This window comes from Microcaecilia unicolor, chromosome 1 (assembly GCF_901765095.1).
Source record: "Microcaecilia unicolor chromosome 1, aMicUni1.1, whole genome shotgun sequence".
NCBI lineage: Eukaryota > Metazoa > Chordata > Amphibia > Gymnophiona > Siphonopidae > Microcaecilia > Microcaecilia unicolor.
This window is the reverse complement of record NC_044031.1, coordinates 120982330-121000452: the sequence shown is the minus strand read 5'-3', so window position 1 is coordinate 121000452 and position 18123 is coordinate 120982330. Positions and strand designations below refer to the sequence as shown.

Sequence of the window (18123 nt, the reverse complement as noted above, 5' to 3'; positions counted from 1 at the left end):
GGCTTCTGTCTGTTCTTCTTGAGTTAGTTCTGTCTCTGTCTCTGTGTGCTGGCTGCTTCCAGCATGGTTCTGATTACTCCACTATACTGCACCTGTGTGTGTTAAGCCTCTCTGTGCTTCAGTATGCTTTCTGCCTGTGTCTTGGTTTGTGTTCCTCTTGCCCTCTGGTGGCCAGAACCGGTGGCTGCCATAGACTTTCCAGACTTTCTTTCTGGTCCGGTCTGGTCCAGATATTCCAGCCATCCAGACTTGGTTTGAAGTTTGGCAGCTAGCCTCACCCGTAGCTGCCTCATGATTCCTGCAGCTGAGTTTCAGCTGCTGATGTGTTTATTACCACCTGGAACCTTCTGAGTTTGCCTTTGCATCGTCTAAGGTCCCTGGTTTGTTGGTGCTTTGTTGCACTTCTGCCTAGTCTGGTTTCTTGTATAGTTCCTTGTCTGATTCTAGTTAGTCTGTGTGTAGTTTAGCTTAGGTTTATTGCTTATTTCTTAATCTTGTTTCTGGTTTGTATTCTTGGTCTAGTTTCTGTTTGTGTCTCTTGCTTAGTGGCTGCTCTGCAGCTTTCAGTCCTGTCTCTTTTCTGTCAGTGTTTGTACCCTGTTTCAGTGGCTGCTTGTCAGCTTTCAGTTTCTGTCCTTTAGCTTGTCCATTTCCTGCTTTGTGTAGTTTTGTCTGTCTGTGACTCCTAGTCCTAGCCCAGTTTCCTGCCTTGCTGCCCATGTATATTCCTTTCCTCTCTGACCCTCAGTCTCTGTTCAGCCTAGTTGGTATTCAGTTCCTGCCCTGTCCGGTAAGTCCTGCCAGCCACCTGCACCCAGGGGCTCAACTCCTGGGGCAGGGCGGTCAAGTGCAGGTGAAGTCTAGCTGTTTCAGCCAGAGTTCTGCCTTATATCTAGTGTGGGGTGGTTTTGCCTGCCACTGCCGCTCCTCGGCAGTGGCCCAAGGGCTCACGAACCTAGTTTCTGCCTTGAAAACCTGACAAGCTGGCCACAGCAAGGGTGTAGGTATGTAGGAATTAAGGGGTCAATATTAAAGAAGTTTAACCAGTCGGAAAGGCTCCTTCTTGGTTAAACCCTGCTGAGCTTGCCAGCCACTGATAAACTGTGGCATTTTACCAGGTAGTACTGCTGAATATAGGCTCTAACCAGCCATTCCCTAACCGGCTAGGTTAGGGACAGTCCGGGAGCGGAGCTTGGGCGGAGCCACTTCTTTGCCAGTTAGGAGTGATATTCATTTCACTAAAAGAAGAAAGGGGAAGAGATTTGATATACCACCTTTCTGTGGTTACAATCAAACTGGTTTGCATATTATATACAGATTCTTATTTTGTACTAACCAGCTAAGTAAGTTGATAAAGTTAGACCAGAAAAATGCTGTCCTAACTTTATCTACTGAGCTAACCAGGCACTACTCTGAGTATCTGCATGTGCCTGGTTAACTTCCATGTTGTCACACTAACTCGGAAATTCAATGCTGGAGGCCAGACATGTCCTAGAATTAATATCTGGGGCTCATTCAGCCAGTGGCTGTGAGCGGTTTACAAGCTACTTATCACCACAGGTTGAATATTGGATCATAAGATTTCAGGCAACCTGGATGACCTATATATGCTTAATTATACACTGTTGTTAGACTCTATAGAGTCAATATTCAGTTCACGGGAGTTAGACCGGCTAACTCCCGCAGTCGGCGCTAAACCTGGATATTCAATGCTGGGCCATTTCTGGTGACTGGCATTGAATATCTGTGTTATTTTTGGCTGGTAAGAAAATAACCAGTTATGCTGATATTCAGACTTAGCCGGTTATCCTCAAACCGGCCAAAAATATTCCAGGGTTTGACGAGGCCAAATATGGCCGCTAAACCGACTTTAAAAACTGGTGGATAGTCAGTTAAATCGCACGATATAACCAGCTAGCTGCTAACCAAGGATATTCAGTGAGGGATAGCCAGTTATCCCCTGCTGAATATCATCAGATAGCCGGTTAAGCATTATTTCATTGGTCAGCAGCCATTTTGACCGGTTACATAGTGCTGAATATCGGGTGGTATAAGGATAGATTCTGAAGAATGACAGAATTTAACAATGACTTGGTAGGGGGAGGGTTGCCATCATTAAAATGATGGTCCTTCAACGTTGCTATTTTTATTTTCTCAATTGCCAATTAAGTTACTCGTTACCTATTTCAAGAGGTTGAATAAGATGTTACAGAATTTTATCCAGAATAAAAAGTGGCCAAAAATGAGTGTGAAGTGCCTTGTACAAGCCAAGTAGGATGGAAGGGTGAGTCTCCCCAATATTTTGCAGTACTATAGAACTAAAGGTATTGAAGGACCCTCATGTTCAAGAGGAGGAAAAACACTGGGTTAGAGTGGAAAAGAACCTTTTAGCACCATTTTCAATTTTTGAGAAAAAGGCAGGAAATGAAGAAGGGGACAAATTGAGAAAATCCTCCATCCTCCAATTGAACCTTTGAGGACAATCTGGGCTGGGTGCAAGAAAAATTGGAGTTGTAGGAAATATAAAACTATTCAGTATAATACAGGATCATCCACCACTATTCACAACATATATTAAACCGTAAGAAGACAAATTAGAGGGATTAGAATAAAGGATTTAGGGTCAGGTGACTGAAAAATCAGCGCGGAAAACATTTCCGCCTAAGCATATTCTATACACGGCTCCTAGATTTAGCTGTGGTATATAGAATTGGCAAAAAAAGCCCGTTTCTTAAAGAAATGAAACGGGCGCTAGCAAGGTTGTCCTCTTATGGAAATTATATTTTTAAGGGAAATGTTAGGAGAGAGTATGTGTGAGAGAGAGAGTGAGTATGTGTGAGAGAGAGAGTGAGTATGTGTGAGAGAGAAAGAGTGTGTGTCAGAGAGAGTGAGAGAGAGAGAGAGAGAGAGATTGAGCGAAAGACAGAATGTGTGTGTGTGTCTGTCTGTGTGAGTGAGAGAGTGTAGTGTGTGTCCCGGGTGCACCAATTATGCTCTCTCCCCTGCATTCATCCATATGCAGCAAACGTCCTCTGTGCCCTACCCACTTCATCCATCCATTTGCAGCATCTCTCCCCTGCCCCTTCCCTCCATCGTGGTGCAGCAGTTCTCCTCTGTCCCTTGCCCTCCCCCCCCCCCTACATATGCATCAACTCTGCATTCTCCCCGGCCTCTCCTCCATCTACCCATATCCATGGCATCCCTCACTCCATCTCTCTCCCCTCTGAGTTCCAGGCCCCCTCCCTACCTCTCTCTTTGTGTGCTCTCCGAGTTCCAGGCCCCCTTCCCCCTCCCCTTTGAGTTCTAGGCCACCTCCCCCTCCCCTTTGAGTTCTAGGACCCCCTCCCTCCCCTCCCCTTCGCGTTCCATGCCCCCCATTCTCGTTCGAGTTCCACACCCCCGCGCCTCCCTCCCTCCCCCCCCTTCGAGTTCCAGGATGACCCCCTCCCCTTCGACTTGTGGGACTCCCCCTCCCTTCCTCTGAGGTCCACGTCCCCCCCTCTCCTCCGACTTTCACGCCCCCGTGCCTCCCTCCCTCTCTCTCTCTGCCCTCCGAGCACGACCTGTCCTCCAGCAGCCCCTAGCCTTCCTAAGTGCTGGCTGTATTTTAAAAATTCTTACCTTGGGGTGCGGCGTCCACAGTGAAGGCGAGCGGCGCTTCACACTTCTTTTGCATGTGTCTCAGCTCTGCCTTTGGTCCCGCCCTCATTTCCTGTTTCTGGAAGGGCGGAACCAGAGGCAGAGCTGAGACACATGCGAAGGCAGTGTGAAGCGCCGCTCGCCTTCACTGTGGACGCCACACCCCAAGGTAAGAAATTTTAAAATACAGCCAGCGCTTAGGAAGGCGAGGGGCTGCCGGAGGACAGGTCGTGCTTGGAGGGCAGAGAGAGAGAGAGAGGGAGGGAGGCGCGGGGACTGGCAACTATACAGAGCTCCCTCGAGGGCAGGGTGATTACGAACCCTATGAACACTACACGGCTTCACTGCCACGTTGCCACGGAGTCAGCTTCAGAACGTTGGAGGTGCAAATTATTATATTAGATATGCTTAGCTGGTATCCTAGCGCCTAAAACTACATGCCTCCATTTACACCAACGAACATGTGGTGTAAATCCTGGTGCGTAGATTTAGGCGCAGAAGGCCATATTGTATAACAGTGCACATAAATTTTGGAACATCCACAAAATGCCATTTTCCCACCCATAACCATGCCCCTTTTTGCCTGTGTGCATTAAAACTCACGCACAGTGCATTACAGAATATGTTTAGGGAGCTGTGCGTGTAAATTTTAATTATTTACTGTTCATCATTGCCTGTTAAGTGCTGTTAACAACGCTGATTGGAATATGCTTGGATTTTGGTGCAGAGCGCTAGGTGCACTATATAGTTAGAGTATAAAGACCTTTTTGCTCATGGAACTTTGTCATCCTTGCAGTAAATGCATGAATTATGAAAAGAGCGAAATCCAGTTTTAATCAATATTTCCAAATACGAGACTTCCTGCTTAGGAAAGACACTATAGGACGCTACATAGGGAGACAGTTATGATTTAAAAACAAAACAAAAAAAAACTTTGTTTAAAGGGTACTTGCCCAAAAGAATTTTGTCCAGGCTGTACAAGGCATTAGAAGAGTTGTACACTCCACCAACTAAAGGCCACATACACACTCAGGAAAATTTGCTTGGCAAAGAACTGGTAGAAAAACTTTGGAAACATGCACATTGGTACCCTCATCAATGTTCTGCTGTTACCAATTACAAACAAATGAAACATATGCTAATGGTAAGACTGTATGAGACCCCAGTAAGGGGAGCAGATGTGGAGAACAAATAGCAGCAGGGAGGGTGATGCTGGAGACAATGTGGCGGTCAGGGGGTTATGAACACGTGGTGGGATTGTCCAAAGGGGCAGGAGTTCTGGAATAAGGTGTGGGATAAAATAAAGAGGTGGATGGGGTTGTATTGAAAGCTCTTACTAGAATGTTGCTTATTGGGAGTCTCCACCAAACAATGTTTCTCGAGGGCAGATGGAAAAGTTGGTGTTTACTTTACTGTTAGCTGCGAAAAAGCGAAGATACTTACCTGTAGCAAGTATTCTCCGAGGACAGCAGGCCGATTGTTCTCACATGTGGGTCGACGTCCGCATCGGCCCAGGAATCGGTCGGCATTTTGCAAGCAAAATATAAAAAAAAGTTGTGCCAGAGTCTTCTGGAGCGCGTGCAGCACATATCGCGCATGCGCAAACTGATTTCTCGCCCGTCACGTGAGCGCGTTTCCTCAGTTAAATCAAAAAGCATAAAGAGAAGCAAATAACTCCAAAGGGGAGGTGGGAGGGTTTGTGAGAATACCTGCTACAGGTAAGAATCTTCACTTTCTCCGAGGACAAGCAGGCTGCTTGTTCTCACATGTGGGGTATCCCTAGCAACCAGTACACTCAAAACAATGAACATTGGTCAACTGGGCCTCGCAACAGCGAGGACATAACATAGATTTACCTGAAACCATAAACAACTAACTGAAAGTGCAATCTGGAACAGAACAAAAATGGGTCTAGGGGGGTGGAGTTGGATTCTAAACCCCGAACAGATTCTGCAGCACTGACTGCCCAAACCGATTGTCACATCGGGTATCCTGCTGAAGGCAGTAGTGAGATGTGAATGTGTGGACTGATGACCACGTTGCAGCTTTACAAATCTCTTCAATGGAGGCTGACTGTAAGTGAGCCACTGACGCAGCCATGGCTCTAACATTATGAGCCGTGACATGGCCCTCCAGAGTCAGCCCAGCTTAGGCATACGTGAAGGTAATGCAATCTGCTAGCCAATTTGAGATAGTGCGTTTTCTGATGGTGACTCCCCTCCTGTTGGGATCAAAAGAAACAAACAACTAGGCGGACTGTCTAAAGGGCTTTGTCTGCTCCACGTAAAAGGCCAATGCTCTCTTGCAGTCCAAGGTATGCAAACTGCTTTCGCCAGGGCGGATATGAAGACAGGGAAAGAATGCTGACAAGACTACTGAATGATTCAGATGGAACTCCGACACCACCTTTGGCAGGAACTTAGGTTGCGTGCGGAGGACTACTCTGTTGTGATGAAATTTGATATAAGGTGCGTGTACTACCAAAGCCTGAAGCTCACTGACCCTACGAGCTGAAGTAACAACCACCAAGAAAATGACTTTCCAGGTCAAGTACTTCAGATGGCAAGTATTCAGTGGCTCAAAAGGAGCTTTCATCAGCTGGGTGAGAACGACGTTGAGATCCCATGACACTGGTGGAGGTTTGACTGGGGGCTTTGACAAAAGCAAACCTCTCATGAAGCAAACAACTAAAGGTTGTCCAGAGATAGGCTTACCCTCTACACGGCAATGATAAGCACTAATCACACTAAGGTGAACTCTTATGGAGTTGGTCTTGAGACCAGACTCTAGTAAGTGTAGAAGGTATTCAAGCAGGGTGTGTGTAGGACAAGAAATAGGATCTAGGGCTTTGCTGTCACAGCAGACGGCAAATCTCCTCCATTTGAAATAGTAACACCTCTTCGTGGAATCTTTTCTGGAAGCAAGCAACTTGGGAGACACCCTCTGAAAAACCCAAGGAGGCGAATTCTAAGCTCTCAACATCCAGACCGTGAGAGCCAGAGACTGGAGGTTGGGATGTAGAAGCAACCGCTTGTTCTGGGTGATGAGGGTTGGAAAACATTCCAATCTCCATGGTTCCTTGGAGGACAACTCCAGAAGAAGAGGGAACCAAATCTGAAGTGGCCAGAAGGAAGCAATCAGAATCATGGTTCCGCAGTCTTGCTTGAGTTTCAGCAAAGTCTTCCCCACTAGAGGTATGGGAGGATACGCATACAGAAGCTCCCCACCCCAGGAGAGATGCATCCGTCGTCAGCACTTTTCGTGGCTGAGGAACTTGGAATGATCATCCCATGGTCAAATTGGATCGAAACGTCCAACACTGAAGAGAATTCCGAAAGTCGGTGGACAGTTGGATTACATCCTCTAGGTGCCCCGCAGCTTGAAACCACTGGGAAGCTAGGGTCCATTGAGCTGATCTCATATGTAGATGTGCCATGGGTGTTACATGAACTGTGGAGGCCATGTGCCCCAGAAGTCTCAACATCTGCCGAGCCATGACCTGCTGAGACGCTTGAACCATGGACACCAGGGACAGAAGGTTGTCCGCCCTCGCCTTGGGGAGATAAGCTCGAACTGACTGAGTGTTCAGCAGAGCTCCAATGAATTCCAATTTTTGGACAGGGGTGAGATGGGAGTTGGGATAATTTATGACAAACCCCAGTAGCTCCAGCACCTGAATAGTCATTCGCATGGACTCCAGAGCACCTTCCTTCGAGGTGCTCTTCACCAGCCAATCGTTGAGATAAGGAAACACATGCACTCCTAGTCTGCTGCGACTTCAGCTAGGCATTTTGTAAACACTCTGGGCGAAGACGCCAGGCCAAAAGACAGTACACGATACTGAAAGTGCTGTGTTCCCAGCTGAAAACAAAGATACTTCCTGTGAGCTGGAAGTATCGAGATGTGTGTATAAGCATCCTAAGTCCAGAGAGCATAGCCAATTGTTTTCCTGAATCATAGGAAGAAAGGTGCCCAGGGAAACCATCCTGAACTTTTCTTAGATAAGAAATTTGTTCAGGGCCCTTAGGTCTAGGATGGGACGCATCCCCCCTGTTTTCTTTTGCACAAGGAAGTACCTGGAATCCCAGCCCTTCTTCCCCTGGTGGAATGGGTTTGACCGCTTGGGCCTGTAGAAAGGCGGACAGTTCCTCTGCAAGTACCTGCTTGTGCTGGGAGCTCCAGGGGGGCAATTTGGAGGCTTGGATTCCAGATTGAGGGTGTATCCTAACCAGACAATTTGAAGAACCCACCGGTCGGAGGTTATAAAAGGAACCTGTATTGGGAACCTTGGGCGCAGAAGAAACTGTTGGGAGTTGTTTTCCATAAGTATCATTTGTGAACTACATACACACCTTTGGTGAAAAAACATTAACCTCCCCCCAACCGGCAAGTCGTCCGGTACGGACACGTTTACTGAGGCTATGCTGAACTGGAGCTAGTCAAAAGCCCATCCCTTACTTTTGCTGGGGAGCCGCAGTGGCCTTAGGCGCATGCGCTGTTGACGAGAACAAGCGCGCTGAGACTGAGCATGGGCAGGTTGCCGAGAAGCAAGAGTGTACCTATGCCTAGCATAGGAATAGGGAGCACTCCTCTTCCCTCCAAAAAACCTCCTGGATGAGGAGGTAGTAGCAGAAGACGCCCGGTGGGAGAAAGAATCCATAGCATCATTATGCTTCTTGATCTGGTCAACTAGATCCTCTACTTTCTCACCAAAAAGGTTGTCCCCCCGGCAAGGAACATCCGCCATCCGCTGCTGGACTGAATGATCCAGGTTAGAGACACGCAGCCACGAGAGTCTGCGCATCACTATACCTTGGGCAGCGATCCTGGATGCTACATCAAAAGTGTCGAACGTACCCCTGGCCAGGAATTTTCAACACGCCTTCTGCTGTCTGAGCACCTGGCGAAAAGGCTCGGCCTGCTCCGGAGGGAGTGCATCATCCAAGCTGGACAGTTGCCTGACCGAGTTCTGCAAGTGGATGTTCGTGAAGAGCTGGTAAGTCTGGATCTTGGCAGCAAGCATAGCGGCCTGATAAGTCTTCCTCCCAAGAGTCCAAGTTTCTAGATTCTTTGCCTGGGGGTGCCGAGGCACAGTCCCTGGTACTCTTGGCTCTTCTGAGGGCGGAGTCCACCACCATGGAATTGTGAGGTAGCTGAGACCTCATCAAACCAGGTTTACTGTGGATCCGATATTGGGATTCAGCTTTTTTTGGGATCATGGGATTAGACATAGGGAACGACCAGTTTCGCTTAAGGACTTCCTTCAGTATATTATGCAAAGGAGCCGTTGCAGCCTCTCTAGGTAGAGAAGGATAATTCAGGACCTCGAGCATCTCAGGCCTGGGCTCATCCTCAACCTCCATAGGGAAGGGAATAGCTGCAGCCATTTCCTAGACAAAGGAGGTAAAGGATAGACTCTCCGGTGGAGAAAGTCTCCTTTCTGGTGGAGGGGAAGGTTCAGAGGGAATCCCATAGGACTCGTCAGAAGAAAAGTACCTGGGATCTTCCTCTTCCTCCCACAAACGCTCATCTTCAGTATCGGACAAGACATCTCTCAGAGCAGTCCGAAACTGAGCCTGCCTCGACGCTGAGGAGCGACGTCCTCGATGGCGGTGCCGAGAAGTTGACGCCTGCCTGGACTGCGGTGAAGCTTCCTCCACCGACGTCGAAGGGGAGTCAACCTGGGTGGCAGTGGCACCGAGGTCGGGGACCTCACCACAGGTGAAGGGCCAGATACCGCTGCAGCAGATGGAACGGAAGGTGCAAGCACCTCTGACACCGAAGAACACTGGCACAGCAATCCTTCCAGAAGCTCTGGAAGCAGGGCCCTGATGCGCTCGAAAGCCGCCGTCAGATAAGGCTGCGGGGTCGGTAAAGGAGCCGGTGGCAGAATCTGTGGAGGTTCGGGAGCAGAAGACTGAAGCATCGGCACCTCCTGAATATAGGGGGAGCGATCCTCTCGGCGCCGCCACTTCTCAGGTGCCGATTCCTTCGACGCCCCAGAGCTCCTGGCACCATGTGTCGAAGGAGAACGATGACTGTGCTTCTTCGCCTTCGCTCGTCATTGAGACTCCTCGGTACCAATAAGGAGGACGTGGAATCCTCACATCTCCTTGGGGCTGGGTCCGACAAAGGTCGGTCCCGGGGAGCCTGCATAACAGGAGGCCTTGAGGCAGGTGGAGACGCACTCGATGCCTCACTGCTCCCAGCGCGAATTGGTCTTTCAGCAGCCATTACCTCTGCTCCCGACATCGATGCTTCCCTCAATGTCGCCGCCGCCGCCGCCACCAACCTCGGGAACTGATGTCGACGTCGAAGGACCAGACCGAGCTCCAAAAAGCTTTTCTCGTTGGGCTTCTCAAGATGCTTGGGTCCGTTTCTTCATACGAAGACACAGACTGCAAGCGGCTGGGCTATGGTCGGGCCCAAGGCACTGGATACACCAGGCGTGGGTATCGGTACCTGAGATGGTCCAGTTGCATCGAATACGTTTGAAGCCATGGGTGTCTTCGATGACATGGAAGGAAAAACGGCTTCGGTGAAATCAAAAGACGCGATTGTGCCTGATAAAAGAAAAAGGGCACAAAAATAAGGGAATAACCCGGCCGTGACGAAAAACAAAGGAAACTTGAAAGGGGACAAAACTAAAAGTACACTATGGGAACTTTTTAAAAAAATGACAATAATAATAAAATAAAGAAAAAATTAGAAAAAAAGCGAAAACTCGAAGACTGTTTCCTGGGCCTGAAAGGAGCGCAGAAAAACACTACTGCACCTAAATGCAGAGAAAAGAAACTTTTTAAATATTTTGCTTACAAAATGCCGTCCGATTCCTGGGCCGACGCGGACGTCGACCCACAGTGAGAACAAGCAGCCTGCTTGTCCTTGGAGAATATCCTTTACCAGAGCATGGAAAGATGTAAATGATCCTATGACTATATGGAGGGATATTTGTGAGGAGTTAAGATGCAATGAGAAAATATCATTCACCCTAAAGAGCAATGGACATTATGTTAAATGGAATTAGATCTGTAAGGAGATAGCTCCACCTATAGTTTCATAGAGGAAGTAGAATTTGTGCAGACAGGTCTGATTTCTGAAGTAAAATCAGGCTAGGAGGGTGGGGTGTAAAGGGATGGGGGTTGTCAGGGGTAATATCTACAGTTAATTTAATTTAATATACAGTGGTGGAAATAAGTATTTGATCCCTTGCTGATTTTGTAAGTTTGCCCACTGACAAAGACATGAGCAGCCCATAATTGAAGGGTAGGTTATTGGTAACAGTGAGAGATAGCACATCACAAATTAAATCCGGAAAATCACATTGTGGAAAGTATATGAATTTATTTGCATTCTGCAGAGGGAAATAAGTATTTAATCCCTCTGGCAAACAAGACCTAATACTTGGTGGCAAAACCCTTGTTGGCAAGCACAGCGGTCAGACGTCTTCTGTAGTTGATGATGAGGTTTGCACACATGTCAGGAGGAATTTTGGTCCACTCCTCTTTGCAGATCATCTCTAAATCATTAAGAGTTCTGGGCTGTCGCTTGGCAACTCGCAGCTTCAGCTCCCTCCATAAGTTTTCAATGGGATTAAGGTCTGGTGACTGGCTAGGCCACTCCATGACCCTAATGTGCTTCTTCCTGAGCCACTCCTTTGTTGCCTTGGCTGTATGTTTTGGGTCATTGTCGTGCTGGAAGACCCAGCCACGACCCATTTTTAAGGCCCTGGCGGAGGAAAGGAGGTTGTCACTCAGAATTGTACGGTACATGGCCCCATCCATTCTCCCATTGATGCGGTGAAGTAGTCCTGTGCCCTTAGCAGAGAAACACCCCCAAAACATAACATTTCCACCTCCTTGCTTGACAGTGGGGACGGTGTTCTTTGGGTCATAGGCAGCATTTCTCTTCCTCCAAACACGGCGAGTTGAGTTCATGCCAAAGAGCTCAATTTTTGTCTCATCTGACCACAGCACCTTCTCCCAATCACTCTCGGCATCATCCAGGTGTTCACTGGCAAACTTCAGACGGGCAGTCGCATTTGCCTTCCGGAGCAGGGGGACCTTGCGGGCACTGCAGGATTGCAATCCGTTATGTCGTAATGTGTTACCAATGGTTTTCGTGGTGACAGTGGTCCCAGCTGCCTTGAGATCATTGACAAGTTCCCCCCTTGTAGTTGTAGGCTGATTTCTAACCTTCCTCATGATCAAGGATACCCCACGAGGTGTGATTTTGCGTGGAGCCCCAGATCTTTGTCGATTGACAGTCATTTTGTACTTCTTCCATTTTCTTACTATGGCACCAACAGTTGTCTCCTTCTCGCCCAGCGTCTTACTGATGGTTTTGTAGCCCATTCCAGCCTTGTGCAGGTGTATGATCTTGTCCCTGACATCCTTAGACAGCTCCTTGCTCTTGGCCATTTTGTAGAGGTTAGAGTCTGACTGATTCACTGAGTCTGTGGACAGGTGTCTTTCATACAGGTGACCATTGCTGACAGCTGTCTGTCATGCAGGTAACGAGTTGATTTGGAGCATCTACCTGGTCTGTAGGGGCCAGATCTCTTACTGGTTGGTGGGGGATCAAATACTTATTTCCCTCTGCAGAATGCAAATAAATTCATATACTTTCCACAATGTGATTTTCCGGATTTAATTTGTGATGTGCTATCTCTCACTGTTACCAATAACCTACCCTTCAATTATGGGCTGCTCATGTCTTTGTCAGTGGGCAAACTTACAAAATCAGCAAGGGATCAAATACTTATTTCCACCACTGTAGGCATTTATATTCTGCTAAGTCCAATAAGGATTCAAGGCAGATTACAATAAGAATAATTCAAATACTTAAATCAAATACATTTTAATAAAAGCCAATAAAAGAAAATGATGATGTAAGAGATTTAGAAAGACAGGTAAATAGAATAATCAGATATACAAACCCTACAAAGTTAAATAGTAACAATCTGTTTTATCAGTGATTTGGTACCTTGTCCACTATGAAAGTGTGTTATTGTTTTCTTGAATTGTTCGATAAAGATTCATGAACAACTATCACCACTAAAACAAACAAAAAACAAAAAAAATTAACAAAAAAGAAAAACCCAGTCCATCAGGACTTATAATTATGATGCATGGTTACATAACTTTAAGGAAGCATAATGCTATTCAAGTGTTATGTCCTTATTCACATACAAACCATCCTGTAGTAAGCCTTTCAAATCATCATAGTAACATAATAAATGATGGCAGATAAAGACCTTTATGGTCCAGCCAGTCTGCCCAACAAGGCCACAAGAGTTGTACCTGCTGCTCCATGCAGGTTACACCTTCCTATGCACTATTTAAAGTGTGAAGTTGGTTTTGCTTTGATTCCATTCTCTTTCTATATAGGGATCCTCTGTGTTTATCCCACACTTCTTTGAATTCAGTCAATGTTTTTGTACTCACCATCTCCACTGGGAGTGTACTGCTAAGCCTATCAGCCTGCAATCTCGATTCATACCCTCTAGCTGTGATTTCACATCTCTGACAAAGATTTATTTGCATATTAAGACCTTTCAAGTATTTAAATGTCTGCATCATATCTCCCCTTTCCCTCCTTTCCTCTACAGCAGGGGTTCTCGGCCCAGTCCTTGGGACACACCTAGCCAGTCAGGTTTTCAGAATATCCACAGTGAATATGCATTAGATAGATCTGCATGTACTGCCATCATTGTATGCTGATCTTTTTCTTGCATATTCATTGTACGTATCCTGAAAACCTGACTGGCTAGGTGTGTCCCGAGGACTAGGTTGAGAACCTATGCTCTAGAGTACACATACTCAGGTTTTCAAGTCTCTTCTCATACATTTGCCGCAAACCCCATACCATTTTTGATGCCTTCTTCTGAACTGCTTCAAATCTTTTTACTCCCTTAACGAGACACTGCCACCAAAACTAAACATAATACTCCAAGTGGGGCCTCACCAGAAATCTGTAAAGGGAAATTTATATATCTTTTCTTCTACTTGTTATGACTTGGCTTTGGTCACTGCCTTGAAACACTATTTCACCATGATAACATCTTCTGACACTAAGGTTCTTCTCCTAGTCCATACACATCAGCCGATCGTCCCCTATCACAAACAGTTCCTTTGGGTTTCTCCACCACAAGTGTATCACTATGCATGTCTTCACATTAAATTGTAACTGCCAAACATTTTAATATTATTCTAATTTTTGTAGATCACTTCTCATGTTGTCTACTCTCTCCATCACCAAGCCATCCAGTTTATTTATGAACCTCCTATGAGAAAAAGTATCAATGGCTTTGCTAAAACGCAAGTAGAACACATGACACATGCCCTCAATCCGGCTCTTTCCTCACCCAAAGAAATCAATCAGATTTGTTTGACACAATTTGCCTTTGATAAAGCCACATTCAGATGTTATAACTCATTGAATTGTAGAAAGTTAACTATCCTTTCCGTCATCAGTGTCTCCGTTATCTATCCCAAAACTACAGTTTCCCACTTCTTCCCTGTTATCACCTTTGTGAAGGAAGACCACACCAGTCTTTCTCCAATCCTGTGGTACTTCTCCAGTCTTCAAGGATCTATCAAACACATCCTCTACAGATCCTGGCAAAACCTCTCTCAGTATCCTGAAATGTATCTTTATTGGGTCCCATGGCTTTGTCCATGTTCATTTTTGAATGCTGTTCATAAACATTTTCTTCCCTAGAGCCTCTGGACCCTCAAGCACTGTGCGGTTCCCCAAATGGTCAGTCCGCCCCTGATCTATACCATCCCTATATGTATCTTTGTGAAACATCTGTGGATGTTTGCCATGTTTTTCTTAAATGAATACCAAACAAAAGTAATTGTCGAGCAATTCCCCTTTTCCTTCATTACTATCTACACACTGACTATCGGTATCTTTGAGTCTCGTAATTCCACTTTTGGCCTTCCTCCTTTTGCCAATATACCTGAAAAAAGTCCTATCACCTTATTTTACATCTTTTGCCATTTTTATTTCTGCCCATGATTTTGCTATCCTGACTTAGTTCTTCATCTCCCTCAGCTTTATTGTGATGATCTGTATTTTGTGAATGCTTTTCCTTTATTTTTGCAGCCACCACTTTGGAAAACCATGTCAGTTTTTTTCCTCTTGCTTTTATTTACTTTCCTTGTATATACAATTGATATTTCTATGCCACACATACCATAGACTTAGATCAGTGTGGCTTACATATCAATAGAGCATACCCTAGATCATAGAACACTCCCCCTGCCCCCCCCAATACTCTGCAGAACTCATAAATTATTCATAAAATTACAAATTTTCGATATAACCAGGTCTTCAACATTTTACAGAATGACAAGTAATTAATTTCATAACGTATATGTTGTGGTAGCATATTCCACTACTTAGCTACCTGGTAAGAAAACAGGGTAGAAAATTCTGTTCTATAAGTAATACCCGAGGCAAAGAGAAATGAAGAGCAAAATAATGCTTTGAATCTTTTAAATAGTTCTTTCCACTTATTGCAATTAAAGGTAACATATATTGTGGGGCCTGTCCGTATATAATTAAAAATACAAACAACATAGCTTGAAAACTGAACAAGACTCAAATTGGCAACCAATGCAATTTACAGATCAAATGCACTTTCAAACTTAGAGAACTTAAAAAATCAAACAAACCACAGTATTCTGCAGCATCTGCAGTCTGCGATGAATTGCAGCACTACATCCCACATAAATGATGTTACAATAATCCAAGTGTGATAATACTAAGGTCTGAAAAATTAGCTGAAAGACATTTACTTCAAAACATACTCTAATACGCCCTATCTGTAGCTCTTTCCAAGTTAAGCCCATTGTCCTTCCACTTCCTTTATTTCCTCCCATCCTACCAGATCCTCCTTCAAGCACTTATCCATTTGCTGAAGTCTGAATATTTGAAATCCAGCACTTTGAATATGGTGTAACTAACTCCAGTTTAGCTCTTATATCAAACCATACCATGCAGTGATCACTGCTGTCCAGGTGGGTGCCCACCCAGATATTAGAAATACACTTTCCATTCATGAGTATTAAATCCAGCAATAACTCTTCCCTGGTGGCTTCCCTCACCTTTAATCTAAGAAAAGCCCCATGTAGGGTATTCACTATCTTTCTACTTCTTTCCAGATTTGCAGATGGTATATTCCAATCCATATCAGATAGACTGAAGTCACCTCCCCTTTGCAATATTATCAGTGAAGTCTCTGTCCTGTTCTTCCTTTTGAGATGGATCTCTCTAGACTATACCACTGTGAATCAGAGTACCATCATTTTCTTTCCAATATAATCTACAGGGCTTCCTATTTTCTCCAAACCCCTGCATTTCAGCTCTATCTCCCCAATATTCAAAACCATTTAACCGGACAGGAACGGCTCCTGGCCGGTTAAGTGGCACTTAACTAGCTATATGGCGATATTCAGCAGGGAACAACCGGCCATTCCCCACTGAATATTCCAAGTTAGGATATAACTGGCTATATCGTGCGATATAGCCGGCTATCCATGAATATTCAGTACGTAGCCAGCTATTGTAAATGGGCACATCAGGCCGTGTAAATAGGTGGAATATCTTTGGCCAGTTTAAAATTAACCAGCTATTTCCGAATGTTTACTTAGCTGGTTAAGTTTAAATCAGCCAAAAATAAACTGGATATTCAATGCCAGTCACTGGAAACAGCCCGGTATTGAATATCAGGGTTGACCGCTGACTTTGAGAGTTAGATGGACTTCCTCCCATGGTCTGAATATCAGCCCCTTTATCTTTTTTCATAGAGAACTACTCCTCCTACCTTTTTGCCATCTCTATTCCTCTTGAACACGTTATAGCCAGGTGTAGCGATATCCCATTCATTAGATTTATTGAACCATGTCTCCTAAACAGCCACAATGTCCAGGTCCATGCCCACCATTAGGGCTTCTGGATAAGGAATTTTATTGGCCATATTATGAACATTCTTGTTGATAGCCTTCAAACCAAATACTGCTAGATAGCAATTTCAAGGCAAAAAAAAAAGTTTCACTGTTATCCAGCAAATGGATAGATTACATGGCATACAGGCAGAGAATGTGGCCAATGGCAGTCTCTTGACTCTACACTCCTTCAGAGTTTGTTATTTCTAGCTTATGGATAAAACCCTGGAAATCCCAAATGCATTTTAGTTTGGTTGAGTTACTTTGAATAACTTGTTATTTTACCACTTTAATTTACACATGCAAAGTTCCATTTTACCTGTATAGTAGACAGATCTTTCGATAAAATCACCATCATATTAAACAATAATTTCTTCATTTCAAAATCTTCATGGCTAAAGGAAAGTTTGAGACTTCTAACCAAAGGGCTATGGTTTTTAACTGTGAACAGAATTATAATATTTTTATGAAAAAGCTAGTGAATGAATAATGAAGAGAAAATAAGCAATTGATGTCTATGTATTTAAATACAAACATTGATTATTTTGCAATTTTATACTTCCAATTTACAACACTTGCAGAATCAAAATATGCAGTATAGTACCAACATCAGGTTTGTAGTAGTATACCATATTTTCAAGTCCTGATTCTGCCACAAAACATTCTATCAGAAATCTATACACTAATAAGGAACTCATCATTTCTGGACAGATGTAATCTTTGCACTGTGTTCATTGCTCAAGGTAAGTGGTTCAGTTGTCTTCCACAACGGTACAGACTGCTGAAAAACACTGGAATTCATTTGTTTGAAAAATCTACATTTAGTTTAAATAGGAAAAAACAATCTTTTGGCTGTAAAAGTTGCTCTAATTTTAAAAATAGTTTCAAGTTCAGCAAATAAACTGCTAGTTTATCTGAAATATTTGCATTTTTATACCACTTAAAGAGGATAATTTTATAACAGGGTGCCTACTTTAAGAGGCATCTACTTAGACGCTATTTTAGAAAGACACGTAGGTGCCTATCAGGCTCATTTTCAAAAGAAAAACACATCCAACAAGTGACATGTCTGCATTTGGCCGTTATTCTCACAAAAACGTCCAAATCAGCATTTTCAAAACCTCTTTTTAGACGTTTTTCCTCTGAAGTACATCAGAAGTGCGTCTAAATCTCAAGGGGGTGGGTGTGCCAGGGGCGTGTTCAAGGCGGGACTTGGGCGTTCCTAAGACTTAGATGTTTTTCAGCTATAATGGAACAAAACAAAAACGTCCAGGACTAAAACTTAGATGTTTTGAGCTATACCTGTTTTTATAACGAATAGCTGCAGTGGGAATTGAACCCACTTCCCCAGAATCTACTACTACTACTACTTAACATTTCTAAAGTGCTACAAGGGTTACGCAGCGCTGTACAATTTAAACATAGAGGGACGGTCCCTGCTCAAAGAGCTTACAATCTAAGAGACAAGTGAACGGTCAGTCCGACAGGGGCGGTCAAATTGGGGCAGTCTGGATTTACTGAACGGTAA

At 44.7% G+C, this 18123-nt stretch overlaps 1 protein-coding gene across 1 annotated transcript in view; it reads right to left on the bottom strand.

Moving 5' to 3' along the window:
* The window catches only part of LOC115468148 (cilia- and flagella-associated protein 69-like), a 640933-nt gene that overhangs the window by 335976 nt on the left and 286834 nt on the right, over positions 1 to 18123 (bottom strand). Inside the window, 1 exon segment of the mRNA XM_030199696.1 lies at positions 16915 to 17036. Coding sequence (XP_030055556.1) covers positions 16915 to 17036 — 122 coding nt within the window.